At 41.3% G+C, this 25,705-nt stretch overlaps 1 protein-coding gene across 4 annotated transcripts in view; it reads left to right on the top strand.

Moving 5' to 3' along the window:
* Nucleotides 1–25,705, top strand: part of MAST4 (microtubule associated serine/threonine kinase family member 4) — a 310,042-nt gene that overhangs the window by 52,852 nt on the left and 231,485 nt on the right. For all 4 annotated transcript variants that reach the window (XM_080677583.1, XM_080677591.1, XM_080677587.1 and 1 more), the window contains exons 2-3: nucleotides 8,987–9,018; nucleotides 21,922–21,957. In XM_080677583.1, coding sequence (XP_080533709.1) covers nucleotides 8,987–9,018; nucleotides 21,922–21,957 — 68 coding nt within the window. The remainder of the gene's footprint in view (nucleotides 1–8,986; nucleotides 9,019–21,921; nucleotides 21,958–25,705) is intronic.

Below are 25,705 nucleotides of genomic sequence, written 5' to 3'. Positions count from 1 at the left end.
AAGTCCTGTGGGAGAAAATGTGTAGCACGGTGCCTGGGGCTTCCTAGAGCAAGGCTGATTTTTGTCGCTGTGGCAGCAGCCAGGGCAGCACCTGTTTCCACAGTGGCGATGGAGGGAAGGTGTGAAGTAGGGAGTAGGGGGGCCTACCTAACCTGGGTCCTCAGTCTTGGTGCTGCCAGTGCCAGCCAGCATACGTTCAGCTGATGATGTTATTTCAAACAGAACATTGGAAGAAATACTTTATAAAAAGTCAGATAGCGTACCCTTTCACAAATAGAACCTATTATTACTAAATAAAATATATCCTGTACAAGCCAATTGTTTATTTTATTCTGTGACCTCTTTACAATAAATTTCACTACCATTAAAGGCTTAAGTCACATTATTGATTATTTGAATATGGGTGCCATTAATCTTCCATTGCCCTCATACATTTTATTATGTACATTTTAAGTGTCGTCTTTTGCATTTAGATGGAGAAGAATGGTCAGGCAAAAGCAGACTTGTGGGTATTAGCTTCATACAGCACTTCAAGAGCTCCCTAGAGCTGATTTGCCTGTAAATTTCTGTACTAAAATGGGCTTTCAGAAAAGTGACTGCTAAACTACGAGGTGTCCTTAGTAAATAAAAATGATTAATCTTAGCTGAATAAATTCACTTTCACTGGTCAGATAGTCTCATCCAATTCTCTTCCCTGGCTCTATAAAAAGCCTTTTTCTTTTTTTGTATTAAGGTTGTCTGTAATTTTAATGGGACCTTTGAATTATCTGATTTTTAAAAATTGGTTCATAAAAGGATATTGATTTTTTAAATTGGGGTGATTGAAATATTGTTTATGGGCAAACTGGTTTTCATTGAAACCATTGTCAAGAAAACTCATGTAAACCTGCATTAAGATACACTTAAAAGTGATTACAACTTTTTTTGTTGTTGTTTTTTTCAACTCTTAATGCTGGACTCTGGATTGGACAGTGATGTCGGTGTGGAAATACGAGGAACTGAAAGTTAAAAGTGAAAATCCGTTGAGTAGGGTTCTTTCTAGTTGCTTAATTTTTATTTCCAGTCATTGATGTTTACTTCTTTCCAAGGGCATTTTCCTGGGTAATGAGAAAATTCTAAACTCAAATAAGGCTTTCGAACATTGAAGAAGTTTGCTGTTGTTCTGTTGAAGAATCTTATAGATTTATAGTGATCCTAAGAGGTATCTCATATCCACTATATTAACTAGCTTTTTTGAAGCTTATGAACATTGTAGCTTTTATTGATCCTAGGGAATTGTACCCACGATAAGCAATAAAAGTCGATGGTAACTTTCTTCCCATATAGGGGTGTGCAGATCAATATTTTGAATTTACTGTAATTTGCTGGTAATGGATGGAAGGACTGAAGAAATTGTGGAGCCTTGTGGGGCACAGCTGTGCAGTGTTGCCTTGTTATCTGAGCTCACTATAGGTCACAGGCTTTCCCAAGCAACAAGAAACACAGCTAAGTGGCAGGGCTGATACGCGTATTTATCAAGAGCCTTCTTCACGTGCCTCTTCTAAGGGAAAAAAGAAAATCACAAAACTTGTCCATGATGACCTTAATTTTATAGTCCTAAAGGACCTCTAAATGGTCACTGCCTTAAAGATGATTAAAATTCTAAGTAGCTAGCATCTGTGTTTGATCTGCTTCTACTCGAGGAATTTTCCTGCTGATGAGTAATGGTGCATGATTTCACCGAAGCCTCATTTGTTCTGAATCTTCCAGTTGTTTCTGCCCTGAGAGAGACGGGCAGGTCCTGGGCACTTGCTCTTTGATGCCACCCAACCTCTCTCTATCAGAGCGCTCGCTTGTGCTCTAGGGTGTCTCTCCTACTGTGAGAGATATCTGGGGTGCTCCCCTGTTTAAATGTAGGCCATGAGTTTTCATGAATCTTCTCAACACCTTATGACATAACTTGGAATAGCCTCATTGTATAATGTAGGAAACCGAGAAGTTGAGGGAAGTTTTCAAGGGCGCTTTCAGCATTAGCTAAGATTAGACTATAGGTAGGTCTGAATCTAGGTGTTGTGCATTGGAGCACTGTGAAGTATACAACTGGCTTAAATAGGGATTTATTTTCATTTTTTATTTATTTATTTTTTTAGTGTCATGTTTGGTTGGTCTTGTTTAGCTTCATTTGTTGTAAAGCACTGTGGCTTCCTAATCTGATCAAAACTAGTTTCCTTAATTTCAAAAATGACATATGTTAGCTGGAAAGAAATAGTTCTTCTGTTCTTTGAGCACAAAATAAGCACAGAAAATACAATATGACTGTGAGGTGGAAGCTAACAACTTGGAGGAAATACGTGCATTTCCCTTAGTATATAATAGGCACTCAATAAACTGGGGATGTTATTAATATACTAGAGGCCCGATGCATGAAATTCCTGCAAGAGTAGGCCTTTGCAGCCCCGGCTGCCTCGGCCCGGCTTCATCCGGAAGGTCGTTCCGCTGTTCGGCCGTTTGGTTAATTTGCATATTACACTTTTATTATTATAGACTAGAGGCCCGGTGCACGAAATTCGTTCACGGGGGTGGGGGGGTCCCTCAGCCCAGCCTGCACCCTCTCCAATCTGGGACCCCTCGAGGGATGTCCAACTGCCCGTTTAGGCCCCTAAACGGTCAGTCGGACATCCCTCTCACAATCCAGGACTGCTGACTCCCAAATGCTCGCCTGCCTGCCTTCCTGATTGCCCCTAACCACTTCTTCCTGCCAGCCTGATCACCCCCTAACCACTCCCTTGCCAGCCTGATTGATGCCTAACTGCTCCCCTGCCAGCCTGTTTTCCCCTAACTGCCCTCCCCTGCAGGCCTGGTCACCCCTAACTGCCCTCCCCTGCAGGCCTGGGTCCCTCCCAACTGCCCTTCCCTACAGGCCTGGTCGCCCCAACTTCCCTCCTCTGCCGGCTTGGTCACCCCTAACTGCCCTCCCCTGCTGGCCTGATCGCCCACAACTGCCCTCCCTTGGAGACCTGGTTCCTCCCAACTGCCCTCCCCTGCTGGCCATCTTGTGGTGGCCATCTTGTGTCCACATGGGGGCAGGATCTTTGACCACATGGGAGCAGCCATCTTGTGTGTTGGAGTGATGGTCAATCTGCATATTACTCTTTTATTAGATAGAACAGAGGCCTGGTACACGGGTGGGAGCCAGCTGGTTTGCCCTGAAGGGTGTCCTGGATCAGGGTGGGTGTTCCCTTGGGGTGTGGGGCGGCCTGGGCGAGGGGCCTATGGTGGTTTGCAGGCCGGCCATGCCCCCCGGCAACCCAAGCGGAGGCCCTGGTATCTGGGGTTTATTTATCTTCTACAATTGAAACTTTGTAGCCTGGAGCGGAGCCAAGCCTTCTGCTTGCTCCGTGGCCGCAGCCATTTTTTGGGGGATTTATGTATCTTCTATAATTGAAACTTTGTAGCCTTAAGCGGAGGCCTGGACTGGCCAGGGTGTGCGGAAAGCTTGGCTTCCTCCATCGCCGCGGACAACCCTAGCCTCCTGCTCCTTCCAGCTCCGTGGCTGCCGCCATTTCTGTTTGGGTTTATGTATCTTCTATCACTGAAACTTTGTAGCCTTGAGTGGAGGCCTAGGCGGGCAAGGGCAGGCGGAAAGCTTGGCTTCCTCCATTGCCGGGGAAACCCAAGCCTCCCTCCTGCTCTCTGTGGCTGTAGCCATCTTGGTTGGGTTTATTTGCATATTCGCTCCTGATTGGCTTGTGGGCGTGGCTTGTGGGTGTAGCAGAGTGATGGTTAATTTGCATATCACTCTTTTATTAGATAGGATGTTCTAGTTGTTATTTGGCAAACACTACAGGGAAACATGGAAACTTTTGACTTAGGAGGCAGATATCCCTTATAGAATACTGAGTTGGAAGGCAGTAGGTATATAAATATCTCATTCCCAAGCTTAATTTCTTGACGTCCAGTGTATACCATGTTAGGAAGCATCAAAAACCACAGTAATTGACTGGAAAGGAAGCTTGTTTCATTTGCGCATTTACTTTGGGGTTAGCTGATTATTTGACTTGTTACGCTTTTCTTCTTTAAAAGGCCTGTGTTAAAAGTAATGTATTTGCAAGGCTTTGCTTCAAGTAAAATCAGAGTCTATAAAAATAATTTAAGTGTGAAATTTGCTTAGAAAGAGCTGCAGAGATCTTTTGTATCCCTCCTTCCTGAGAGTGATTGCCAGCCAGCGTGTTATCAACTATGAATGCAGCTTGGTGCCCTTGATGAGGGGAGTCCACGGTACAAATACACCAGGTCTTACTTGGTGATGAAAAGTAATTAAACTGCCCAGCACTAAGGCTGATACGGATTCAAGGACAAGCTAAGCCATTTACCCAGCTCCGTGACCTTGTGTAAGCTGCTTAACCAGCCTTCGCCTCAGTTCCCTAAAGTGGAGATAATAGTGAAGATTAAATAAGATAATGTATGTTACTCCGCAGGAAATGTTAGGTACTGTTGTTCAGCACACGAAGGCAGATGAATTTAGTAAAGAAAAACAATTTCCACCATTTGTGTCAAAATTTAAAGTGGGAAAGGGGCTTGGTGTTTAACTTCCATGCAAGAAAGACCTGGAATGGCAACCTTTGCTCTTACCTTAATTTTGCAACTTGATCTCATGTTCCTGTCCATCACTGAGCTAACTTCAGTGGTTTTTGCCAACCCCTCATTTACATTCAGATTTCCATTTTTAACTTCTGGAAGGCCCCAGTGCTTTAGGATGTCCCCTTTTCCCTAATCTCTGCATGGTGCACCTTGCCTTTAGCTCCAGAAGTTAAGCATTCCTGCTCTTCTCCTGTGGATTCTGTGCGCACATTTGTCTCTTGAATTTGACCCTCGCCACCCTCCCCGCTGCCTCTTTCTTTGGTCTTGGCACTCGGTCCTGAATCCTGGACAGTGGAATAAGCCCCTAATTCCTTTCCCATTTGTTCCCAGTGAGCCCTTTGACACCCTGATGCCAGAGTGATTCCCTTGAACGTGCCGATTCGGCCATGTTTTCTCCTGTTTAAAGTGTCCCCATTGTCCATAGGATAAAAACAAGACCCTTCCAAAAACCTTCTATGGCTTGGCCCTGTCCCTGCATCCATTCTCATGTCCTGGTTGTGTTTACTTTCTCCCCCTGTCCCAGCCATGCCAATCTTCCCAAGAGCTGTGTATGGTTTCACTCCACCCGACCTTGCCACATCTGTGCCCACGTCTGGAACGCCCCTCTCCTCGCCCACAGCTGAGGCTGCCTAGCCAACTCCCAGACGATGCTTAATAAAGCTGAGGCTCCAGGATTGTGTCACTTGGGAATATTTGAATCCCAAGGAAGAGAAAACACAAGTTAAACTGCTTTAAACAATAAAGGGACTTGATTGGCTGGTATAACGGAGAAATCCAGGTAATAGGCAAGGCTAGAACCACTGTCTCAAAGATATCACCCAATACCCAGTTTCTGTCTGTTTCTTTTCTGCCACCTTTCATGTCAAGTAGTGGCCATTCGATTCTAGGGTGAATGATGCCCTTTCTTTCCTGCTAGTTCTCTTGGAAAAGGAAAGGGCGTTCTTTCCCAGGAATCCCAAGCAAACATTGCTTGCATCTTGTTTTCCCAGATTGAATCCCCTGCCATCTTTGAACCAATTCTTTTGTCCAAGCCAGGAGTGTTGCCATTAGCTTAATTTAACCTGCGCTTACTCTTGAGTTTGAGCATAATGTCAGTTCCGCCAGATTTTGTCATCATGAATAATGGGGACCATCACTGACCCTCCTCCCTTCGTACTGCTGTGTACTTTTTTAAAAAAATATATATATTTTATTGATTTTATTTTTACAGAGAGGAAGGGAGAGGGATAGATAGTTAGAAACATTGATGAGAGAGAAACATCAATCAGCTGCCTCCTGCACACCCCCCACTGGGGATGTGCCCGCAACCAAGGTACATGCCCTTGACCGGGATCGAACCTGGGACCTTCAGTCCGCAAGCTGATGCTCTATCCACTGAGCCAAACCGGTTTCTGCCTGCTGCGTACTTTTAAAAGACCTCTGCTCCTGGCCTTGCCACACTACACTAGTATTTTATAGCGAGTATGGTCCTTTATCCTGAGTGCCTCTAATGTTTACCTGATGCTAAATTTTTAACACATATTTCAAATATATATACACAAACTTTGGTTTATGACTGTGACCAATACCACATGTTGATCCAAGTATTTGTTAGTGGCCTTATCATGACATTAGGAAAATAAACAAGGACACACACCGAGTACCACAGGGACTGGGCAGTAAATGCCTTGGTGCTGCTCACTTAGACTGAGTGGTACAGACGTTATCAGCATGTGGTCCCCACGTTATCAGGGCAGCCGCACTCCTCGCTCTGCCTGCAATTGCTTCGCCTGCCTGGTATTTGCAGCCATTTGCAGCTCCTGTTCACAAGGTCTTGGCCACAGCACAGTCATTTCTCTCCCTTTATTACCATCACATCTGATTCCAATTTGCTACCAAATTGAGTTTCCAGTCCCGAGCCTGACATTCAAACCGTCAGGTGGATTAGCTCCTCCGGCTCGGTTAGCTTGGAAGCTTCAGGTCAGCTGACAGCGGCCTATTGAATGTCCTTGTGCCTCATCGCTGAGCCCCGCTGCCGTCCCGTGGCGCCGCAGTGCTGGGCTGCACACCGTGACCTTTCTTCTTGTTTAGAACTCATAATTCTAGACCCACTCGAAAGACTGATTAAAAACAGAGCTGGTGTTTATCCCTTATCTTGCTGTTTCAGCGTTTTTACCCCCAGAGCAGAGCAGCCAGCGGATGGTGGAGTCACTTGGTGAAATATGACTGATCCCACTCTTTGGGATCACTCATTTGGCCTTTTCCCTTTTATAGTGATCTGTTTGCATATGAAGTTGAAATGACGTCTGACATTTCTTTCTGTGATTAATGCTAACATCTCAGGTACGCTTCCTTTTCTTTTAATGCTGCTGAATCCAGCAAGAGTGTGTTTCCTTATTGGACGGACCTCTTGGCATCTTGCTGGGCAGTGGGTCTCTAATTCTTTTCTACAAGGAACAGTCCGGTGAACAAGTACTTCTAGGAAGTTCTCTCATTTCTTTTTTAAATCTGAATCCAAAACTAATTTCCCAGGGCTTGTCATAGCCAAAGATGCACATGTAGGAAGTTCCTCATTGGTTTTCCATTTCCATTGCACTTCCGAAGGAAAACTGTCATGGTCAGAGGCTTTAGTCAATGAAGGTATATTTACGTTTCAGAATCAGGGAGCCGAGTTCAGCAAACACTATAATTTCATGGGGCTAATCAAGGCTTAAGCAATAAAGCTAAACAAAACAGCAAAAAAAGCATTTCACCACTGATCCCTACAGACCTTGAAAAAGGCAAGGTGCTATTGGAAGAAGGAAAAAGATACTCTGTCCCTAAAATTGTTGATTGTTTCTTCTTGCAGTTAAACAGTGATATGATTATTATAACCCTGTATCAAAACACATTTGCCACTTAATAAGTCCGGCATCATATCTAAAGCAGTATCTTCCCCTCCAGCCTGCGACTCTCAGGCCACGTTCTGTGGAGCAAGCTGCCCTGTCCAGAAGTGAGATCTCAGGCCACTGTCCTGGTAGGCATTGAAGGAGCCCATAAAGATAGGGGACAGGAAAGGTGAGTTTGAAGCTGAGGGGGAAACACTTTTCAAAAGATAATGCTTTGAGCTCCTGGAAGGCAAAAAAAAAAAATAAATTATAGTTATGGGAATGGAAAACCAAATTAGCCGAGTCTTTAGAATTTATAGTGTGTCCTTTTTGAATTTAAATAGTCCAATGACTCATTGCTTTCTATTCTTTAATTATTGCCATCAGGTGATCATTCTTGAGTACCCCGGATTTGAAAGCTTCATTAATGGGTGGAGGTACTTCTGTGTCCCTTTGTGTGTGTTTGTTTGCTTGGCTTGTTTGCTTGTTGCTGTTTTTCCCACAGCCCCTCTGTAGTTAGGGTCATAATGGTCTTAATGAGAGATAAGTGTGAGAGCATCCTTTTAAAGCTAGAAAGTGCTCTATTAATTGGTGTTGCTGTCTAGTTACCTTTGTAGAGGTTTATTAACCTACTTTCAAATACCCTAATCAGGCATCCTCAAACTACGGCCCGCGGGCCACATGCGGCCCGCCAAGGACATTTATCCGGCCCGCCGGGTGCCGCTACCTGTCCTGCTTAGCAGCCGACTCGTCCCGGGCCCGCAATGCGCATAGGAATTTGTTCATAGTTGTTTTTTTTAAACTACAGTCCAGCCCTCCAACCGTCTGAGGAACAGTGAACTGGCCCCCTGTTTAAAAGGTTTTAGGACCCCTGCCTTAAGTCATAATTTACATTTGTTTAAAAAATAACACCAGAAAGAAGTCTTTTGATTTATTCTTAAAAATGAAGTGTCATCTTGGGTATGCACAATGCTTTGGCATGAGTCTGTTTCTGTTGGGGGCAAATGGTCTGACTTAACTGTTCTTTTCATTTCACAAGAGTACGACTTTGCAGCTGCGGCTTTGTCTGGAATGTCGTCCAGAGGGTCGTTCCACTGTTGGACTTTTCGGTCGATTTGCATATTACCCTTTTATTAGTATAGATAATCCCGCAAGACTTTTCCTCCTTGTATCTGCTTCTTCTTTGGATAAGGCCTTTGGTTCCTCAGATTTTCCTTATGCTCAATTATAGAGCCAGGTAACTCAACTCAGTATTTTACTGTCATTGCTTTGTGAGGAGTGGTGTCTCCTGCTTTGGAATTTAGGTGAACCGTGTTTGTATCTTGAACACAATAGATAAAAAGAACAATATAAGGAGGGATCCAGAGTAAAATTATGACATTAAAATTTCTTATGTGTAGCAAATGCCAAATTACGCATAAGGAAGGACAATACATTTCTTGTTATCCATTTCCTGTCCTAGTGGTCTGAGGGAATGTAACTTCTCATATATATCTTTGTGTTTTTTTTTTCTGTTGCAGAAGGAGCTAAGTCTTCCCAGGAGAGGAAGTTTGTAAGTAGCACAATTCTGTTCCTTTTTTTGGGGGGTATTGGGGGGTGGGACGGTGGTACAGTTTGTAAAATGATTATTCTATGACTTGTTAGATTTTCACTGGCAAATGGAAAATGAATGATAATCAACCAAATTAGGAAAACCAAAAAGTGTGTTTCTTTATAAATATTCAATATTAGTGATTTCAAGGTAACTTGAAAATTTTCAGGTTTTTTTTTTCTCCCTTACTGCCATTGTAAAAAAATGCATATTTATTCCTAGGAGAATCTTAATTTAAATTTAAAAATTCTATGTAAACAAGCAAAAACATTATTTGATCTGCAGATAGTATAAATTGATCTGAATCAAGAATTATAATCTGGCCCTAGCCAGCTTTGCTCAATGGATAGAGCATCAGCCTGCGGACTGAATGGTCCCAGGTTCGATTCCGGCCAAGGGCACATGCCTGGGTTGCGGGCTCCATCCCCAGTGGGGGGTGTGCAGGAGGCAGCCGATCAATGATTCTCTCTCATCATTGATGTTTCTATCTCTCTCTTCTTTCCCCTTCCTCTCTGAAATCAATAAAGAATTATATTTTTTTAAAAAAGAATTATGATCTGGAAATCTGATTGTTCTTTATACTATGGTTTTCATACAGAGTAAATAATGCAGTTTGCATTTGAATTAAGGAAGACTTTGAATGAACTGAGCTCTCTACTGTTAGATCTAGGTCTTAATGAACTGATCCATGTAAGGCTTTTGTATTTAAATAGCAGATTTATAACCCTTGACCTGATTTCTTCATAGTGGTTTTCAACCTTTTTTTTGCATACCTCTTCCTTTTAGCCTTTAATAAATAGCTCACACTTTTTTTTTTTCTGTTTCTGAATTACTATGTTTTCTATAAACTATTAAGGTACTGTTAATTAGCAAATTACATTCCCCATATCTGTTTAAGGGCCAAATCTCTTTTAATATTTGTGCAAGTCTCAATTCTGTTAATGTTAACGGATAGCCATGAGTTGATGGGGGGAATATAAAGAAAATATTTAAATTTCTCTACTTGAGAGTATGAATCTTTAATAAAAATTTAAAAAATAATGGCTTAGGTTTGTTTGGAGTCTATGCTTTGACTACTCAATAAAGTTAGAATTACATTTAAGCCATTTAAAATCCCTTTCCTAAAAAAAAAATCAGTTGATCTATCAGTCAGAATATGGGAATAAAGCACAGTACATATCTCAACAGAAATCTACACCTTTTGTTATTAGAGAAACTAATATTTCTAAGTGAAGCAAACCAAAAATAAGCATGTTATTTTGAATTTTCAATTAAATCCAAATATCCCCCGAAGAATTAATGATGTATGATATAGATGTTCTGGGACTTACTGTCACTCAGCATTTTCCGTGACCACCAGACAGATGCCAGTAATTACTCTTCTCATGCAAGGTTCTTTTATGACTTTGAGAAAAGAAAATACTTTTAAAAATAAATGCTACAATGGTTTAAATACAAATCAAATGTAGAAGGGCACAAGTGTGTCTTTATTAGGTATTGATGCTTGCCAACATAATGGTACCTGATTATTAAACCTGCTATGACTTTCTCAGTTTATTTACTGCATAAATGCTTTCAGATCTCTTAGCACCTTCTCCCAGAAAGAATAGGAATTTGATCCCACTGTGCTGAGGAATCTTCTTCCTGTGGGAACAGTGGGCAGTGGCATGGTGTGCTGTATTCCTCATTACCTCTGATTACACAGAGATGGGACTGAACCTGTTGGGGTGTGCACCTTCAGACAGGCTGCACTCTTCCAAGGGGCTTTTGTTGTATCTGCCACTTCTGATTTGTATGTTTTGAAAGATAATATTTTAAAAATGCATTTACATCATTGAGACACATGAATTCATCAGATTAAAAAACATTATTTTAAGTAAGCTTAAAGATAATTTTATGTCATTTATGTCTAGAATCATAGAAACATAATATTTAGATATATATATATTTTTTAATATTTTATTGATTTTGTACAGAGAGGAAGGGAGAGGGATAGAGAGCTAGAAACATCGATGAGAGAGAAACATCGATCAGCTGCCTCCTGCACACCTCCCACTGGGGATGTGCCCGCAACCAATGTACATGCCCTTGACCGGAATCGAACCTGAGACCCCTCAGTCCGCAGGCCGATGCTCTATCCACTGAGCCAAACCGGTTTCGGCAATATTTAGATATTTTAAGTTTATATAAACAAAAGACAGAAAATAGGCTTTTTAAATTACTAATCCTATCCTATATAATAAAAGCCTAATTGCAAATAGATAAAACAGTGGAATGACTGGTCCCTATGATGCAGACTGACCACCAGGGGGCAGACGCTCAACGCCAGAGCTGCCCCCTGGTGGTCAGTGTGCTCCCACAGGGGGAGCGCTGCTCAGCCAGAAGCCGGCCTCACAGCTGGCGAGTGTGCAGTGGCGGTGGTGGAAGCCTCTCCTGACTCCGCTGCAGGCAGGCGGTAGGGAGCGAGTGGTCCCAGACTGCAAGAGCCCCGGACTGTGAGAGCCCTGGACTGTGAGAGAAATGTCTGACTGCCGCAGGTGGACATCCCTCGACAGGTCCTGGACTGTGAGAGAGTTCAGGCCAGGCTGAGGGACACCGTGCCCCTCCCCCCCCCCCCCAGTGCACAAATCTCATGCACCGGGCCTCTAGTTAAAAAAAAGCAAACCATATTCTGTTTAAGAAAAAAGTAATTCATATCCTCACTAGTTTATAATTTATTATCATGTTCTCAAGAACTATCTGAAGTCTATGCTAATCCATATATGACTTAAAAGGTTGCAAAGGCAATGACTCTGAACTTTTTTTTTTTATGGTTCAGAGGGCAACAGACCAGAGAAGTCAAGGGAATTAACTTTCTGGACAAGATGTTACTAAATAATCAAGTGATCCCAGATCAATTTTCCAGAGGCTTTTCAGCCCATTGACAACTTCAAGGCCGCAGATTCCATCTCTGTTCTGGCCCCTGGGGTAGCTGGATTCCTGCTCGTCCTCTTCTTCCTTTCACAGGGGAATTTGCCAAGGCTCTTAATCCCAGATTCTTCCAGCACTTTTCCTCTCTTTTTCAGTGGAGCTGAAGTTGCCATACTCTTTGCTAGCCTTCCTCTCAGCTGCCTCTCAAAATCTCTGCATCCTTTAAATAGATCACAATATAGTTATACAATGAAATACTATACAGCAGGCAGAATGAATGATCTAAAGCCGTGGTCGGCCAACTGCGGCTCGCGAGCCACATGCGGCTCTTTGGCCCCTTAAGTGTGGCTCTTCCACAAAATACCACGGCCTGGGCAAGTCTATTTTGAAGAAGTGGTGTTAGAAGAAGTTTAAGTTTAAAAAATTTGGCTCTCAAAAGAAATTTCAATCGTTGTACTGTTGATATTTGGCTCTGTTGACTAATGAGTTTGCCGACCACTGATCTAGAGTATATGTATCAGTGAATGTAACTATCAAAAATAGCAAGATGAGCAGAGTTAAAAGCACATTCGAGGTATAAGATAGTATTTTCATTGTAAAATTTAAACATATGCAAAGCAAGATAGACTATTATTTCTGGGTACAAACATTTATAGTCAAAGTCTAAAAACATTCATGGGAAGCAGTTTTACAATAAGCAGCTTACTTATCAGTGCAGGGAGTGAAAGAAATGGAATTTGAGAAAGCCCTAGAGAAAATTTCATGTGTATCATTAATGTGGTGGTGTGTTCATGGGTGTTTGTAATCTTCCCTCTACCTTTTGATATTCTAGGAATATGTTATTTAAAATTTTCAGTAATTATATGCAGGTGGAATTCTAACTGCTTTACCCAAATATTTATGGAGACTTAAAGATACTTTGGAGAAAATTTTTACAATGATTGGAATAGCTGCTGTGGCTGTACCTGTTGGTTAATGCCAAAATCCTAGGGAGAGTTATGATGATAAATTTTGGTGCTTGAAGTACTTTACGCTAGACTGACTAACCTGGAGGTGGAAGGGGTAAGGCAAATGAGATGATAGCATATATAATGGTACAGTGTGACATTTCGCTGCAGACCTAGATTTTTGTTTTGAATTTATAGTCTTTTAAGAGACATGACTCTAACAATTCTTTGTTTTCCAAAGCTGGCCTGCAGGGTAAGGTACTCAGTGCAGATGTTTGTAGATGGTTTGCAAGTCTGTCTCCCCTTGCTAGACTGTGAGCTTCCCAGCCCAGTGAATCACCTGCTTTTTCACTCTAGTTCCTCAGTATCCACTACCTGAGGTCCAGGAGCTGCAAGCTCAGTCCTTCTTGGTTTAAATTCAGTGTGCAACACTAGAACCTCCTGACGTTCTTTTGATTTTTCTCATAACAGCACATCTAAACTGCCCGTACTTATGAAGGTGCCCGTAGAGCTGTGGGCCTGTCTCCTATTTAGAACATGGGTCCTGAAAGGATGTTTCTAAGTGGAAAAACTCTCTGGGAGGTGTTTTCAGGCAGGGAAAGTGGAAAAAGGCTCAAAGCCTAAGGTGTGAATTAATGGATGGTTAGGGGCAAAACCATTGTGTCCCTGGCAGCTACCCTTCATTTACAAAGGACCTCTTTGTGTTTGTTAATTGCCCATGTCAACAGCTCTCCAAGATGGAGAGAGCGTCTCTTTTCATGGCATCCCCTGGAGAGAGGAGCAGGAATGGCTGGGCCAGCTCCCTTGCCTCCTCCAATCTTGCTTTGTAATGGAGTTTCAGATTTCCCTACACAGAGAAGAAGGAAACTTGCTCTGTCTATTCTCAGCTAGTCAATTCTCCCTCCTACTTAAAATAGCCTTTCTTTTCCGCGTTTCCATCATGAGCACCGTTTCATGGAGCCCCACAAGGCTGGATCCATGCAACTCTCTGCAGTTATCTGTTTTAGTAGAAACAGTGACTGACACTTGGCCAGTTTCTTGATTTGATGGTTATTGGCTGTACCCACTTGACAAGGGTGTCCAGTAGCAGAGACCAAGAGAGAGGCAGGTCCTAGGTGCTCAGAAGCCCTGGAAAAGTGTGCTCTGCCTGCTGAGGAGTTGCTGCGAGTATTACAATGACTAGAATGCAATTTAGCAATCCTTTTGGCTTAGCTTAAATTATTGCTGCAGCCACAGTACCAGTGTCCAGTAACTCTTCCTCTCTGTGGAGCTGTGTTCCTTCTCCTCCACCCTTCCCTTTCACCATGGTTCTGGAAGTGGCGGGGCTCTTGCAGGGCTGGCCGTGGAATCAGCAGTGCAGGTGTGTGCTGTCGTACACTATGGCCAGGTCTGCAAGGAAGTTCGCCTCCCTCTCCACAACGAAGCCAGGCGTCTGAAACACACCTGCCACAGTGCTGGACGTCCCCCTGTGAGAAACCCATTCACTTGCATCTCAGTGATGTTTCCTCTTCCGTGTCTCACCGGAGTGCACGTGCTTCAGGGCAGGGTGCCTCTGAGCTGCATTTAGCATAGCGGAAGGCCGTTCATTAAAGGATGACTGCAGAGGGACAGGGTGACCCGAGCTGGGAGCAGCTGTCGGGAACCTTTTTGCCACATGTGTAAGTGAAGAAATGTATGAAAGGGTGAGGGACTTCTTTCAGTTCTTTCTGACTTTGTCTTTCTTGGGCAGGGCAGGGCAGGGCAGGGTGTGCAGGTATGGGGTGGAAGATGGGAGTGAGCAGAGGGAGAGGGTTTTGTCACAGAGTGGGTAGGACCGCAGAGGCAAAGGACCTGATCGTTCCTAGAAACTTCTGGGTGAGCTGGGCCTGCTGGGTGTAGGAGATAGTCTCATATTGATGTATTGAATGGAGTAATGGACATATATAGGTTTGTGTACTTTTTAAAAAGAAGGCATTCAGGCTGATTGTGTTTCAGCCAGAATATACTGCCTTGACGGACCCTTTGGGAAAGTAGTTTGAATAAAATGAGGCTATTCCAGAATACAAGGAGAGGGAATCACCTTGGCGTTAAAACTGAGTTGAGTTAGATTTATGAGCTTTTCAGCAAGATGAAGGCAGCATTTCCTGAAAGAGAGGGAAAGAGCTTAATTCAAATAAAATAAAGAACATGTAAACCATATTTGGATGCGTTTTAAAATAAATTTAGTTTTCTTCATAGCACTTTCTTCTCTCCCATCTCCACAAATATTGAAGCAAGAATTTCAGAATATCTAATGTCGAAGCCAAATGGAAGCCCAATGTCATTTTGAATGTTAGAAACCCAGAAACAAAACAAAGAAAAACATGGAGTGTTACACCCGAATTAGCATTTAAAGTGACATGTTTATATAAAGAGAGCACGGTGTAATATACCCTGGGAGTAAAGAGAGGATTTCAGACTGTGAAGGAATGTCAATTGCATTTATATATTCATCGAATAGGCAGTTGGGTGTTTGTATGTTTCTGCAGCATCCCTCATCACGCCTGCGTTCATCTTCTGTGAAGTGGGTAGGAGAGCAGACCTGGGAGGTAGAAACAGTGTAGGATTGATCATCGTACCTTTGACAATTGTACGAAGACCTTAGCTCTGCTTCGGGGAGCTGTATCAGAGTCTGTGTGCATTTGCAAACACACTTGGGAATGCACAGCAGAATCTGTGTGTGTTTGTTTGGGTGGAGGCAGCGGAAGCCCAAAGCTTGTGGACTTTCAGCTGATTCTCGAGGTGAATCCAAAATGTCACCCCAATTAAGAACTATTGTTCTTAGGAGAGCTTTAGGGTGTAACAAAGTGAGCTTCTGAGGCCCAAAGGCACGAAGGGAAGTTTCCTATTTCATATTTACTAGAATAACTTTTTAGCAAACCTGAGTCAAACGGGAATTAGGGGAAGTCTTTAGTGAGCAATCCTTTTCAGCAAGGCTTGGACAGGTGCCACTGAAGCAGGAAGATGGCTGTGCTTTCTCAGTCTTTTAAGAGAAATGACTAGTAGTGCCACCTCCCAGGTCTGCTACTCAATGGGCATTTCAGAGCATGGACCCAGTAGCCACACACCTGGGTTCCAATCATGTATCTGTCATTGAGCCAGCCGTGTGACCTTCAGGAAGTTGTTTCACCTCTATGCGTTTTTAGTATTCCCATCTAAAATGGGAATACTGTTCTCTCCTGGAGTGTTTTGAGGATTGTTATCAGTTAGTATTTGTGAAGTGTTTATAACAGTGTTTGGCATGCAGTATTTTATTAATAAATAAAACATATTGTGAGTGTTTTATTAAATAAATAAAATACATTGGGAATGAAGCTTTCTCCCAATCACTTATTTTTGCCCTGTATAACTCTACAGACCACAATATAGGCTGAGGAAATTCCCTTAAAGCCAGATCATTTGAGCTGCATTTTCTGAGGGACTGTTTACAAATCTTCTGTCAGTGAAGATGTGTTAAAGAGGTCAGTTGACCTATTATTTGTGGGAATCCACATTTACCCATGAAGGTCCACCCTGGTTACGAGTTTCCTGTAGGTACCCTGTGGGGATAGACCCACAGGTGTTCTGTTCTGCATCATCAGGCTGTGAGGAACAGGCTGTGCTAGCGGCCCCTCCTTCAGAGCAATTCATCCCTTTGCCCATCCTCAGCACGAAGACAGGTCACTTCTTGACACTGTGCTTTGGGAGAGACAGGCTTTGACGAAAATGAAGTAGGATATTATAGATGTCCATATGGAGACTCTTAATTCTAAGATGGCAAAGCTGAAAGAAACTTTAACAGAAATCTAATGAGAAATACTTCTGTTTGGTAAGTGAGGAACCAGTTCCGAGGATTCGGGATTTGCTTGTGCTCAGAGAGTTTCTTGGCTGTGAGCTGGGACTAGGATTTGGGGTTCCTACCCACCAGGAACTGGAAAGCAACCTTTGCTTCTTAAGGGCAAGTCTATTTTGTTAGGAGTCAGGGAACATCTGCAAGGATGTGGCTGCGTTTTGTACTGTAAAGATACGAATTTTAGCACTGACATCCATAGCGTGGACCGAATAAAGGGGGGCACTTCACAGGCATGCTTGACTTCACCATGCTTGTCACGGTTTCTTTGAACATTTTACAAAGCGTGCCCTCAACCTCTTCTTAAGAGTTTACTCTTAAAACTACAACCAAAGGGAAGACCTCAGAGTCTCACATCAGCACCACCAGGATGCTGTTTGCTCAGACAAATAAGAGACTTGTGACAGTCACATTGGTGGGATGTGGTGTTCCCAGCTGCAGTAACTGGCAGTCCCCAAATGGGTGCATACCTAATGAGACATTGAGCTGGGCAGCTGTATTCTGTATTGTCCTCAGTACCCCATTGTGCTGCCTGGCCCTCTGGCTAACTGTGGGGAGGTGGGTGGTACCTGGAAGAGAGCATTGTGTCTTGGAGTTGCTCCTTAACCCTCTCTGCCCTTCTGACTCCTGACAGTTCAGCTCCCTGCTCTTTGCTCTTGCTGGCAGCCTGCTGTCAGACCTTACCAGCTGGGCAAAGTTATTTCAGGGTTTCCTTCTCTGCTTTCTGCACAGGGGCTTCCCTCTGAGAATTCTGGAGGGTCATTTCTCCCATCTGAATTCACCTGCATTGTCTTTTATCATGTTGTTCTATAAAGCCACCACTTCTAGAATGAGGTTGAGGACTTTTCCATGCTTAGCTGTGGGAACCTAAGACATGCACATAGCACATGCCGGAAATGTGCACTTCTGTTCCCAGGGGCCTTCTGGTTCAGCGTCACCTCCTACATCACCCAGGTAAATTGTGGCCAAAGGAATTGCAGGCAGATAACTCTGGAAGCACACTTGCAGGAGAGAAAAACATTTTATTAAACATATTCTCTGAATTTTATTTGCAAGTGGACATGGGTGGCATCCATTTGAGCAAGCACAGAAGGATAAATTTTACTGTTTTAAGAATGAAAATCCTAATAAGAAAATCAAATATGTATATTCTATTCAGGGAAAGATTTTTAAATGCCTTTATTCTAGGAATATAAATTCTTCTTTCAAGAACTATTTGCATATTTAGTAGATGCTTATGTGAAGGTGTTCTTACCCTGTTAGAAAATATGTACTTGGCATCCGCTTTGTGCTCTTCATTGTGCAGGAAAATGATTTCTGACTTCCGTGGTGCCATAGAGACCAACAGGATTAACCTTATGGTGACATTAGCACTGAATGCCGGACTCTCACTAAACCCTGATTTTCCAATGCAGTCTTTATTGTCATCGGTGATGGTGGGAAATGCTTTTACTTAGGAGGTTAGCTGAAGACAGAGGTTATCTTTTGGATTTCTTTTTGTTTTTCGAAAGCCGAGGACGGTATTTGCTTTGAGGAGTTGGCACCTCGTGACATCCTCGTGTAGCTGCTGTGGAACAAATGATGTTTACTGCGGGGGCAGTGGGGACCTTGGCGCTGGCAGGAGAAGGGAGGGAGCGTGCTGCTCCTCTCCTCCGCTCTCCTTGGCCTCGCTGCAGAGGCGCTGAACAGCATTTGCTCTGCATGGGGCAATGAGCGAGTTCACCAGGGGTTTTGTATTGCAGGGTATAAAGCATCATGTTTAGAAGCTTAACAAATCAAGAATCAATTATCTGGGAGAATAAACAGGTTTTTTACGTTTAAGGCAAATTAGTTTAAACGCTAAAACCAGTCCTTGTGGATTAAAGAAGCACTTGGAAGCAATGGAGTATATTTTACAAATGCACTTGACATTATATACTGAAATGAAATGAATAGATCCGTGTATGGGTTCCACGTCTTAGGGGAACAATGGTGGCTTTCTTAGGTGGAATTCTAAGGTATTACCAATTTGTATGTAAATGCATTTGATTTGTATAGAATCACAAGAAAAATTATTGTCATCAAACATCGGGTTAAAAGCATGGTACTTTATTATCTTTGAGGGTTCAGGCCACTTGGCTCTATTCTAATTTCCTTTCCGCCCTGAAAGTCGTTGGCCGGACAATATCTTTAAGATCACAGTAGGATGGTGATGGCGGTACTTGTCTTGGGAAACAGTTAAAGGGGAAATTAAAGCAAAGATAATTTAAATTGGTACTTACCTGCCCAACATGCACCTTTTATCTACTGTGTAACATCTCCTAGGCTAAGTACCCAAGAATTGTGAATTCTATGTGTCATAAACCCCAACAGATTTTAAAACAACAAAACAAACAAACAAAAAAGGCCATCATGGAATTCCCCGTAGCATGAGTCAATTTCAGCTGTCCCAGGAGCGGCAGAACCCTGCATGGTCTAGTAGTTAATGTTCCCCAGCAGCTAACAATGCTCCCCCCTCCTTTTTTTTTTAAACAGCTTTATTGAAGCGTAATTGACTACAATAAACTGCACTTAAAGTACAAGTTTATAAATAGATGTATGTATATATCTGAAACTACCATCACAATCAAGGTAGTGGAGTACCCACCTTACCCAGAAGTTTCCTCTTACCAATTTAAAATCGCTCCTTCCACCCTCACATGCCCAGTCAGTTACTAATACTTTCCATACCTAAAGATCAGTTTGCATTTTCTAAAATTTTAAATAAATGGAAGAGTACTGTTTGCACTTTTTCATGGTCTGGTTTATTTTATTCAGCATAATTATTTTGAAATTATGTTTGTATTGCTAAGTAATATCCTATTAAGTGGGTACAGCATAGTTGCATTATCCATTGCCTTGCTGATGGACATTCGAGTCACTTATAGCTTATAGGTTTTGGCCATTATAAATAAAGCTACTATTCACCATTGGTGGCTTTCCTCTCAGCCTGTGGCTTGTATTTTCGGTCTCTTTACAGCATCTATTGAAGAGCCAAGTTTTAAATTTTGATGAAGTCTAATTTATCTCCTGAGTTTTTTCCCCCCAGAAGATTTATAGTTTTCAACTTTACATTTAGGTCTATGATTCATTCTGAGTTAATGTTGTATACAGGGTGAAGTATGGATTGAAGTTCATGTTCTTAAGTGTAGTACATATTTGTTCCAACATCATTTGTGGGACAGACTGTCCTTTCTCCACTGAATCACTTTGTACCTTGTTGAAAATAGTTGTCCATATATTTGTGTGTCTAGTAACAGACTTTCTTTTCTGTTCCATTGGCCTGTTTGTCTTCACATCAACACCACACTATTTTTATAGCCTTATAAGAACTTTAGATAGCAGATATTGTTAGTTCTTCAACTTTGTTTATTTTTTTTTCAAAGTTGTTTTGGCTAGTTTAGGGTTTTAATTTTGGAATCATTTTCTACAAAAATGGTCTGTTGAGATTTTTATTGGAATTGCATTACATGTATAGATCAATTGAGGAAACTGTGGAGAGTTTTCCAGTGGTATAATGACACTCTAGTCTTAGAGATAAATTAGGGAGAATCATGCATGAGTTGATACAGTGTGGAGACACTGGGGTAAAAATGTCCCCCAACATGTGTTGTTGGAAGAGATGGGGAGACTGAGTTGAGAAATGAGTGACTACAAATGAGCAAATACTTGGTCAGAAAAACTCCCTCAGGGAAGCCCAAGAGAAACGGTTGGATGGGTAGTTCTGGGAGCAGCTCAGGTAATGATTTCAAGCTGAAGTCAGAGGGAAACAGCCACATTTCTTCTGGAAAGGACTGCAGTGGGACAGCTCAGGCTCAGCATAGCCGGGGAATTGAGGAGGAAGGATGTGACCAGATGAGCTTCAGGTGTGTAAGCTCAGGGGTTCACGTCTAGTGGGTGAGAGGGCCACCCAGTCTGGAACGGTGGTGATCAGGGAATAGTTAATGAGGGTTGGCCTTAGGCTTTAACAGTCCCTGCAGTGACTGAGTCTTATAAAACAAGGAAGGTTGATTGTACATTTCAACTAATTGTTGGTCTAAAACAGTGGTTCTCAACCAGAGGTGATTTCGTCCCCTCAGGGAACATTAGACAATGTCTAGAGACATTTTTAATGGTCACAACTACTGGGGAGTGTGGCTTCTCCCATCATCTAGAAAGCAGAGGCCAGGGATGTTGTTAAACCTCCTACAGAGCACAGGAAAACATCATGCTCTCTGCAATAAAGACTTATCTACCCAAAATGTCAATAGTGCCAAAGTTGGGGAACCTGATCCAGAGAGGGTGGACCGGGAAAGATGGCGGAACGAGAGTGGAAGTCATTGATTGCTCTGATGCCTCAGGTCTGTGTCTTCTGGAGGAGAAACACTTTCTGTGTGGTGACCGTGGAAAGGTACCCAGCATGACCAGGAGGTAGTTTGTGGAAATCTTGGGGCATATTTCCAGAAGATGTCTAAAAATATTATCATCAAATAAAACTAGTTTACAAAAGCATGCCTTGACTACCAAAGACTGAAGTCAATGTTCACCAACCATCTGTGTTAATTCACTTTAGGAGAATGTTTGTCTGTTTACTATTTTACTAAAAGATGAATGTCTGGAAACACTGCTGCTCTACTACCAGTCAGAAACGCTAATGATTGTTCTTAAATAGATTTTTTAAATTATGAGATTAATGTGGTGCTATAGTAACTAGTGAAACAGCACTAAGATACACTAAGAGAAATAAATAATCCTCATCTCTTCCAGTCCCTACATCCAGTCACAACCCCAGGTGGCCACTGCTTGCCTTCAGTGTTTCTCTGTATTCTTCCATCCCCTATGCAGGTGCACGAATGCATTCCCACCCATCATTTTCTTGCCCTTGTTGCTGCTCTCTTCAGAATGAGATTTTAGCACTCTCTTCAATTTGTTTTGCTGACAATGTCAGTCTTCCAAGTCAGATTTATCTCATTCTTCTGTATAATTATATACTATTATATATTACAGATATATCACATTTCATTTAACCATTTTCCCATTGACGGTCATTTATGTTATTACCAGCCCTTTCCTTCCTCTGCCCCACCACAAATAATGCTGCAATAAACATCTTTGTACCTATGTCCTTACATACTGGTCCTTTTTTTTTTTTTTCCCCTATAGGATAGATTCCCAGAAGTGGAATTGCTTGGTCAAACGGTATGTGTATTTTTAATTTTAATAGATATTGTTAGAGTATGTTCCCCAAAGGACTAGCAAATCACATTTGCACATAAGAGCACCCATTTCCTACATTCTCACCAGCATTGGATGCTACCATTCCTTTTAATTCGTGCCAGTCTTATTTTTTCCGACCATTACTTTAATTTGCATTTTCTGCAGTACCATTGATGTGGAGTATATTTTCTTATGTTTATTGTCCATTTGAATTTCTCTTTGTTTCATTTCATGTTCATTACCACTGCCCATTTATTTATTTTGTAGTGTTTTTGTTTCACAGTTCCAGAAAGCTATTTATTGTATTTCAGAAATGTTAATACTCTGTATTTTTGCAAATATATCTTGACAGTTTTTGTCTCTATGTATATGCCTTTTGCCAAACGAAAATTGTTTATTATTATTCAATCAAATATGTTTGTCTTTTTTTTATTGTTTCTTAGTTATCTGTTTTGCGCAAGGTGGTGTCGTACATCACAAGGTCATACAAATATTCTCTTAAAATTCCTTCCCAAAGTTTTTAAACATTAAGTCTTACTCCAGTTTTAAATTTTATAAATGATATGAGGTAGGAATCTTTTATTTTTTTCCAGTTACTTAAATCCTAGTTATAACAAGAAATTTAATTTTTCATGGGACTGAAATGTTACCCTTGTCACGTGTATATTTGGATCATTTCTGGACTCTCTCTGCTGATCTCTGTATGTCTGTTTCTGTGCCAAAACCATTCTGTTTTGAATTCAATGGCTTTTTATTGAATTGTAATGTCTGGTAAGTTCTCTTTAACTGGTCTTTTTTTAATACTTTTCATGGTTTTTAAACCATTTATTTTTCTGGCTAAGTTAAATTTAAAATTTTGCGACTTTTTTCTTAAGTGTTTTCAATATAAAAGATAATATAACAATGAATATGATAAATATAACAAAAATTACTATTTTTTAGTTTGGGGAATCTTAAAGACAATACTTAATTTAAATTCTTATAAATGTGAATAGTAACTTATTTGGGTTCACTGATATTCTTAATTGCTTTTAGAAACTTTAGTTGTTATAATATTAAGGTAATAAATACCTTTCTGTTTTCCTAATGGCATTTGAAATATTAGAGATAAACACTAAAACTGTCTTTGATAAGAAATAATAGTAATATTGTCTTACAAATGAACACATATACAATTACATAGGAGGTTTGTATTTTGCTTATGAAAGCAAAGAGACATCCCTTGTAGGTTCTACCCATGTTCACTTGGTTATAGAGAAAAAACACAAAACCACTAATTTGTTTGATAGCCCAAAGTGTAATGATGAAATAATTAATGTATTGTGATTATTATTGAATAGTATACTTGGAAAAATTATAATTATGTTTTAGAAAATGAGATTCCTAGTACTTTCAATATTATTAGTTAAATAAATGGATTGCTATGGCAATTTTTGCATGTGTATAAATATTAAAGATGATAATTTAGAAAAGAGAATATTAATGAATATTATTCACATAAGGAAAAAAAGGACTTAGTAAACTTAGAGTTACATTTAAACCTTCTATATGAACTTATAATCTTTAAAAAATTATCTATTTATTTACTTATGTATTTTTAGGTATATTTTTATTGATTTCAGAGAGGAAGGGAGAGGGAGAGAGAGATAGAAACATCAATGATGAGAGAGAATCATTGATCGGCTGCCTCCTGCATACCCCACACTGAGGATCTAGCCTGCGACCCAGACATGTGCCCTGACCGGGAATCGAACTGTGGCCTCCTGGTTCATAGGTCTCATGTGGCTCACTCAACCACTGAGCCACGCTGGTCAGGCTATTTATTTATTTTTCAATCCTCACCCAAGGATATGCTCATTGATTTTAGAGAGAGAGGGAGGGGGGGGGGGGGAGAGAGCTGGTAGGTGAGAAGAGAGAGAGAGAGAGAGAGAGAGAGAGAGGAACATCAATGTGAAAGAGAAACATCGATTGGCTGCTTCCCGTATGGGCTCTCACCTGGGATCAAACCCGAAACCTAGGCATCTGCCTTGACTGGGAATGAACCACAACCCTTCTGGTGCACAGGATGATGCTTCAGCCAACTGAGCCACCTGGCCCACGCTGCACTTATAATATTTATTAAATGAAAACGAAATACAATTTTTCTGCTCTGTTCTAAAGAAGGTAATGAACAGTTACCTTCCAGCTTCTAGTCCATACTCATGAAACATCATACTAGGCACTCCCTCCCTGCATCCCAATTTTGATTTCTAATATTACTTTCCACTAAAGTGCATCAAGACTCTTTCTGGAACTTAGGGAAAAATTATCGGTTTGGAATCGGTGGTTTTGTTTGTTTGTTTGGGTATTTTGTTTTTGCTAAAGAACAAGCATGCTTTCAATCGTGTGTGGAGGTTGAGCTATAAAGAACAGATGAGCCAAATTGAAGGCACTTCTGCTGGCCAATAGTGGGCATCTAAGTGACAGGGGAAATGGTAGTTATAAGGCCTTGAACAAGTTGAGCCTTCCAAAAGCCAACAGTCCATCATGTTATATCAAAGGTGACACATGGCATAAAGTGTACTAATTAAAAGGCATATCATGTGTTGAAATAAGCTGTATTTCGGTCAATTCAAATTGTGTTTGCTGCACTCAAGTTTTAATCATCATCAAAACTGACAGATGTGATAAACACATATAAAAAGATATAACTAGAGTATATTTTAAATGTAATTATGCATGTGTGTTAAATATCTGTAGGCTACCACTGGAACTTAAAAGCACAGTAAAAACAATAAATAAGGGTATCATAAAATTAATAATAAAGGAATGTTCCCTTTACAATACTGTCAAATATTTAAACCTTTAATTTGCTCCAGGGCTGCCCAGTTCTAAAGACTCTGGAAGGACAGAGTTGTTTAAATTAGGATAGAGAACCTCTCTGCTTTTACAAAGCAAAGAAACATAAGCAACCATCCGTGTTGGGGTTGGAGTGACTACGGGCGTCCACAGGCAATAAGCAGAGTAGTTTTTATTCCTGAAGCCAGAAAATCTCTGCAGTGTTACTGCAGTGTTTCAATGTATTCAAAAAGTCACCATAATTAAAGGACGTGAAGCGATAAACTAGGAAGATGTAAGCACTAGAATAATTAAAATAATGCTCACAGGACTTGAGGAATGAGGAGGGTGATGCCCCAGTGCAGCAACGTTGAGTAAAAATAACCACGTGTTGATTTAAATGCATGAACTGTCATGAAGAGCTCCGGTGCCTCATATAAAGATACTGGACAAGTGATTATATTACTGAGCTGACCACGAAACAATGACGTACCTCCAAAAACATGTCAGGCATTATGTTCTGACAGGCAGGGCCATCTTTTCCGGACCTGATAAGGTAAACTGGAACCCATCTTCATTCATAGGTATCCTTAATCTACATCAAACGGAAATAAAACAACTTTATGTGATGATACTTTTAAAAGATGAAAAAAATCTTACAACTAAAAATAAAAAACCACACCAACTAAACAAAACTGAGCCGAGGTGCATGTTTTCCACACATAAATTATCAGCTTAAGACTTGCAGAAGTTGCCTACAGAGGGCCAAGGGAAAATGGGAACTTTACTTGACGTTCTAACTTCATACTATCCTCTTGTTCTTGTTAAAATGTTACCCTCCTTAAATATTACCTTTGTGTGTTTGGTGCTTTCTTAAAATGATCTCAACATAAAATCTCACCAGTTTCCCACC

The sequence above is a fragment of the Plecotus auritus genome, assembly GCF_963455305.1.
Source record: "Plecotus auritus genome assembly, chromosome: 7".
Classification (NCBI taxonomy): Eukaryota; Metazoa; Chordata; class Mammalia; order Chiroptera; family Vespertilionidae; genus Plecotus; species Plecotus auritus.
The sequence above is the reverse complement of the archived record's forward strand: the minus strand, read 5'-3'. Positions and strand labels throughout refer to the sequence as shown.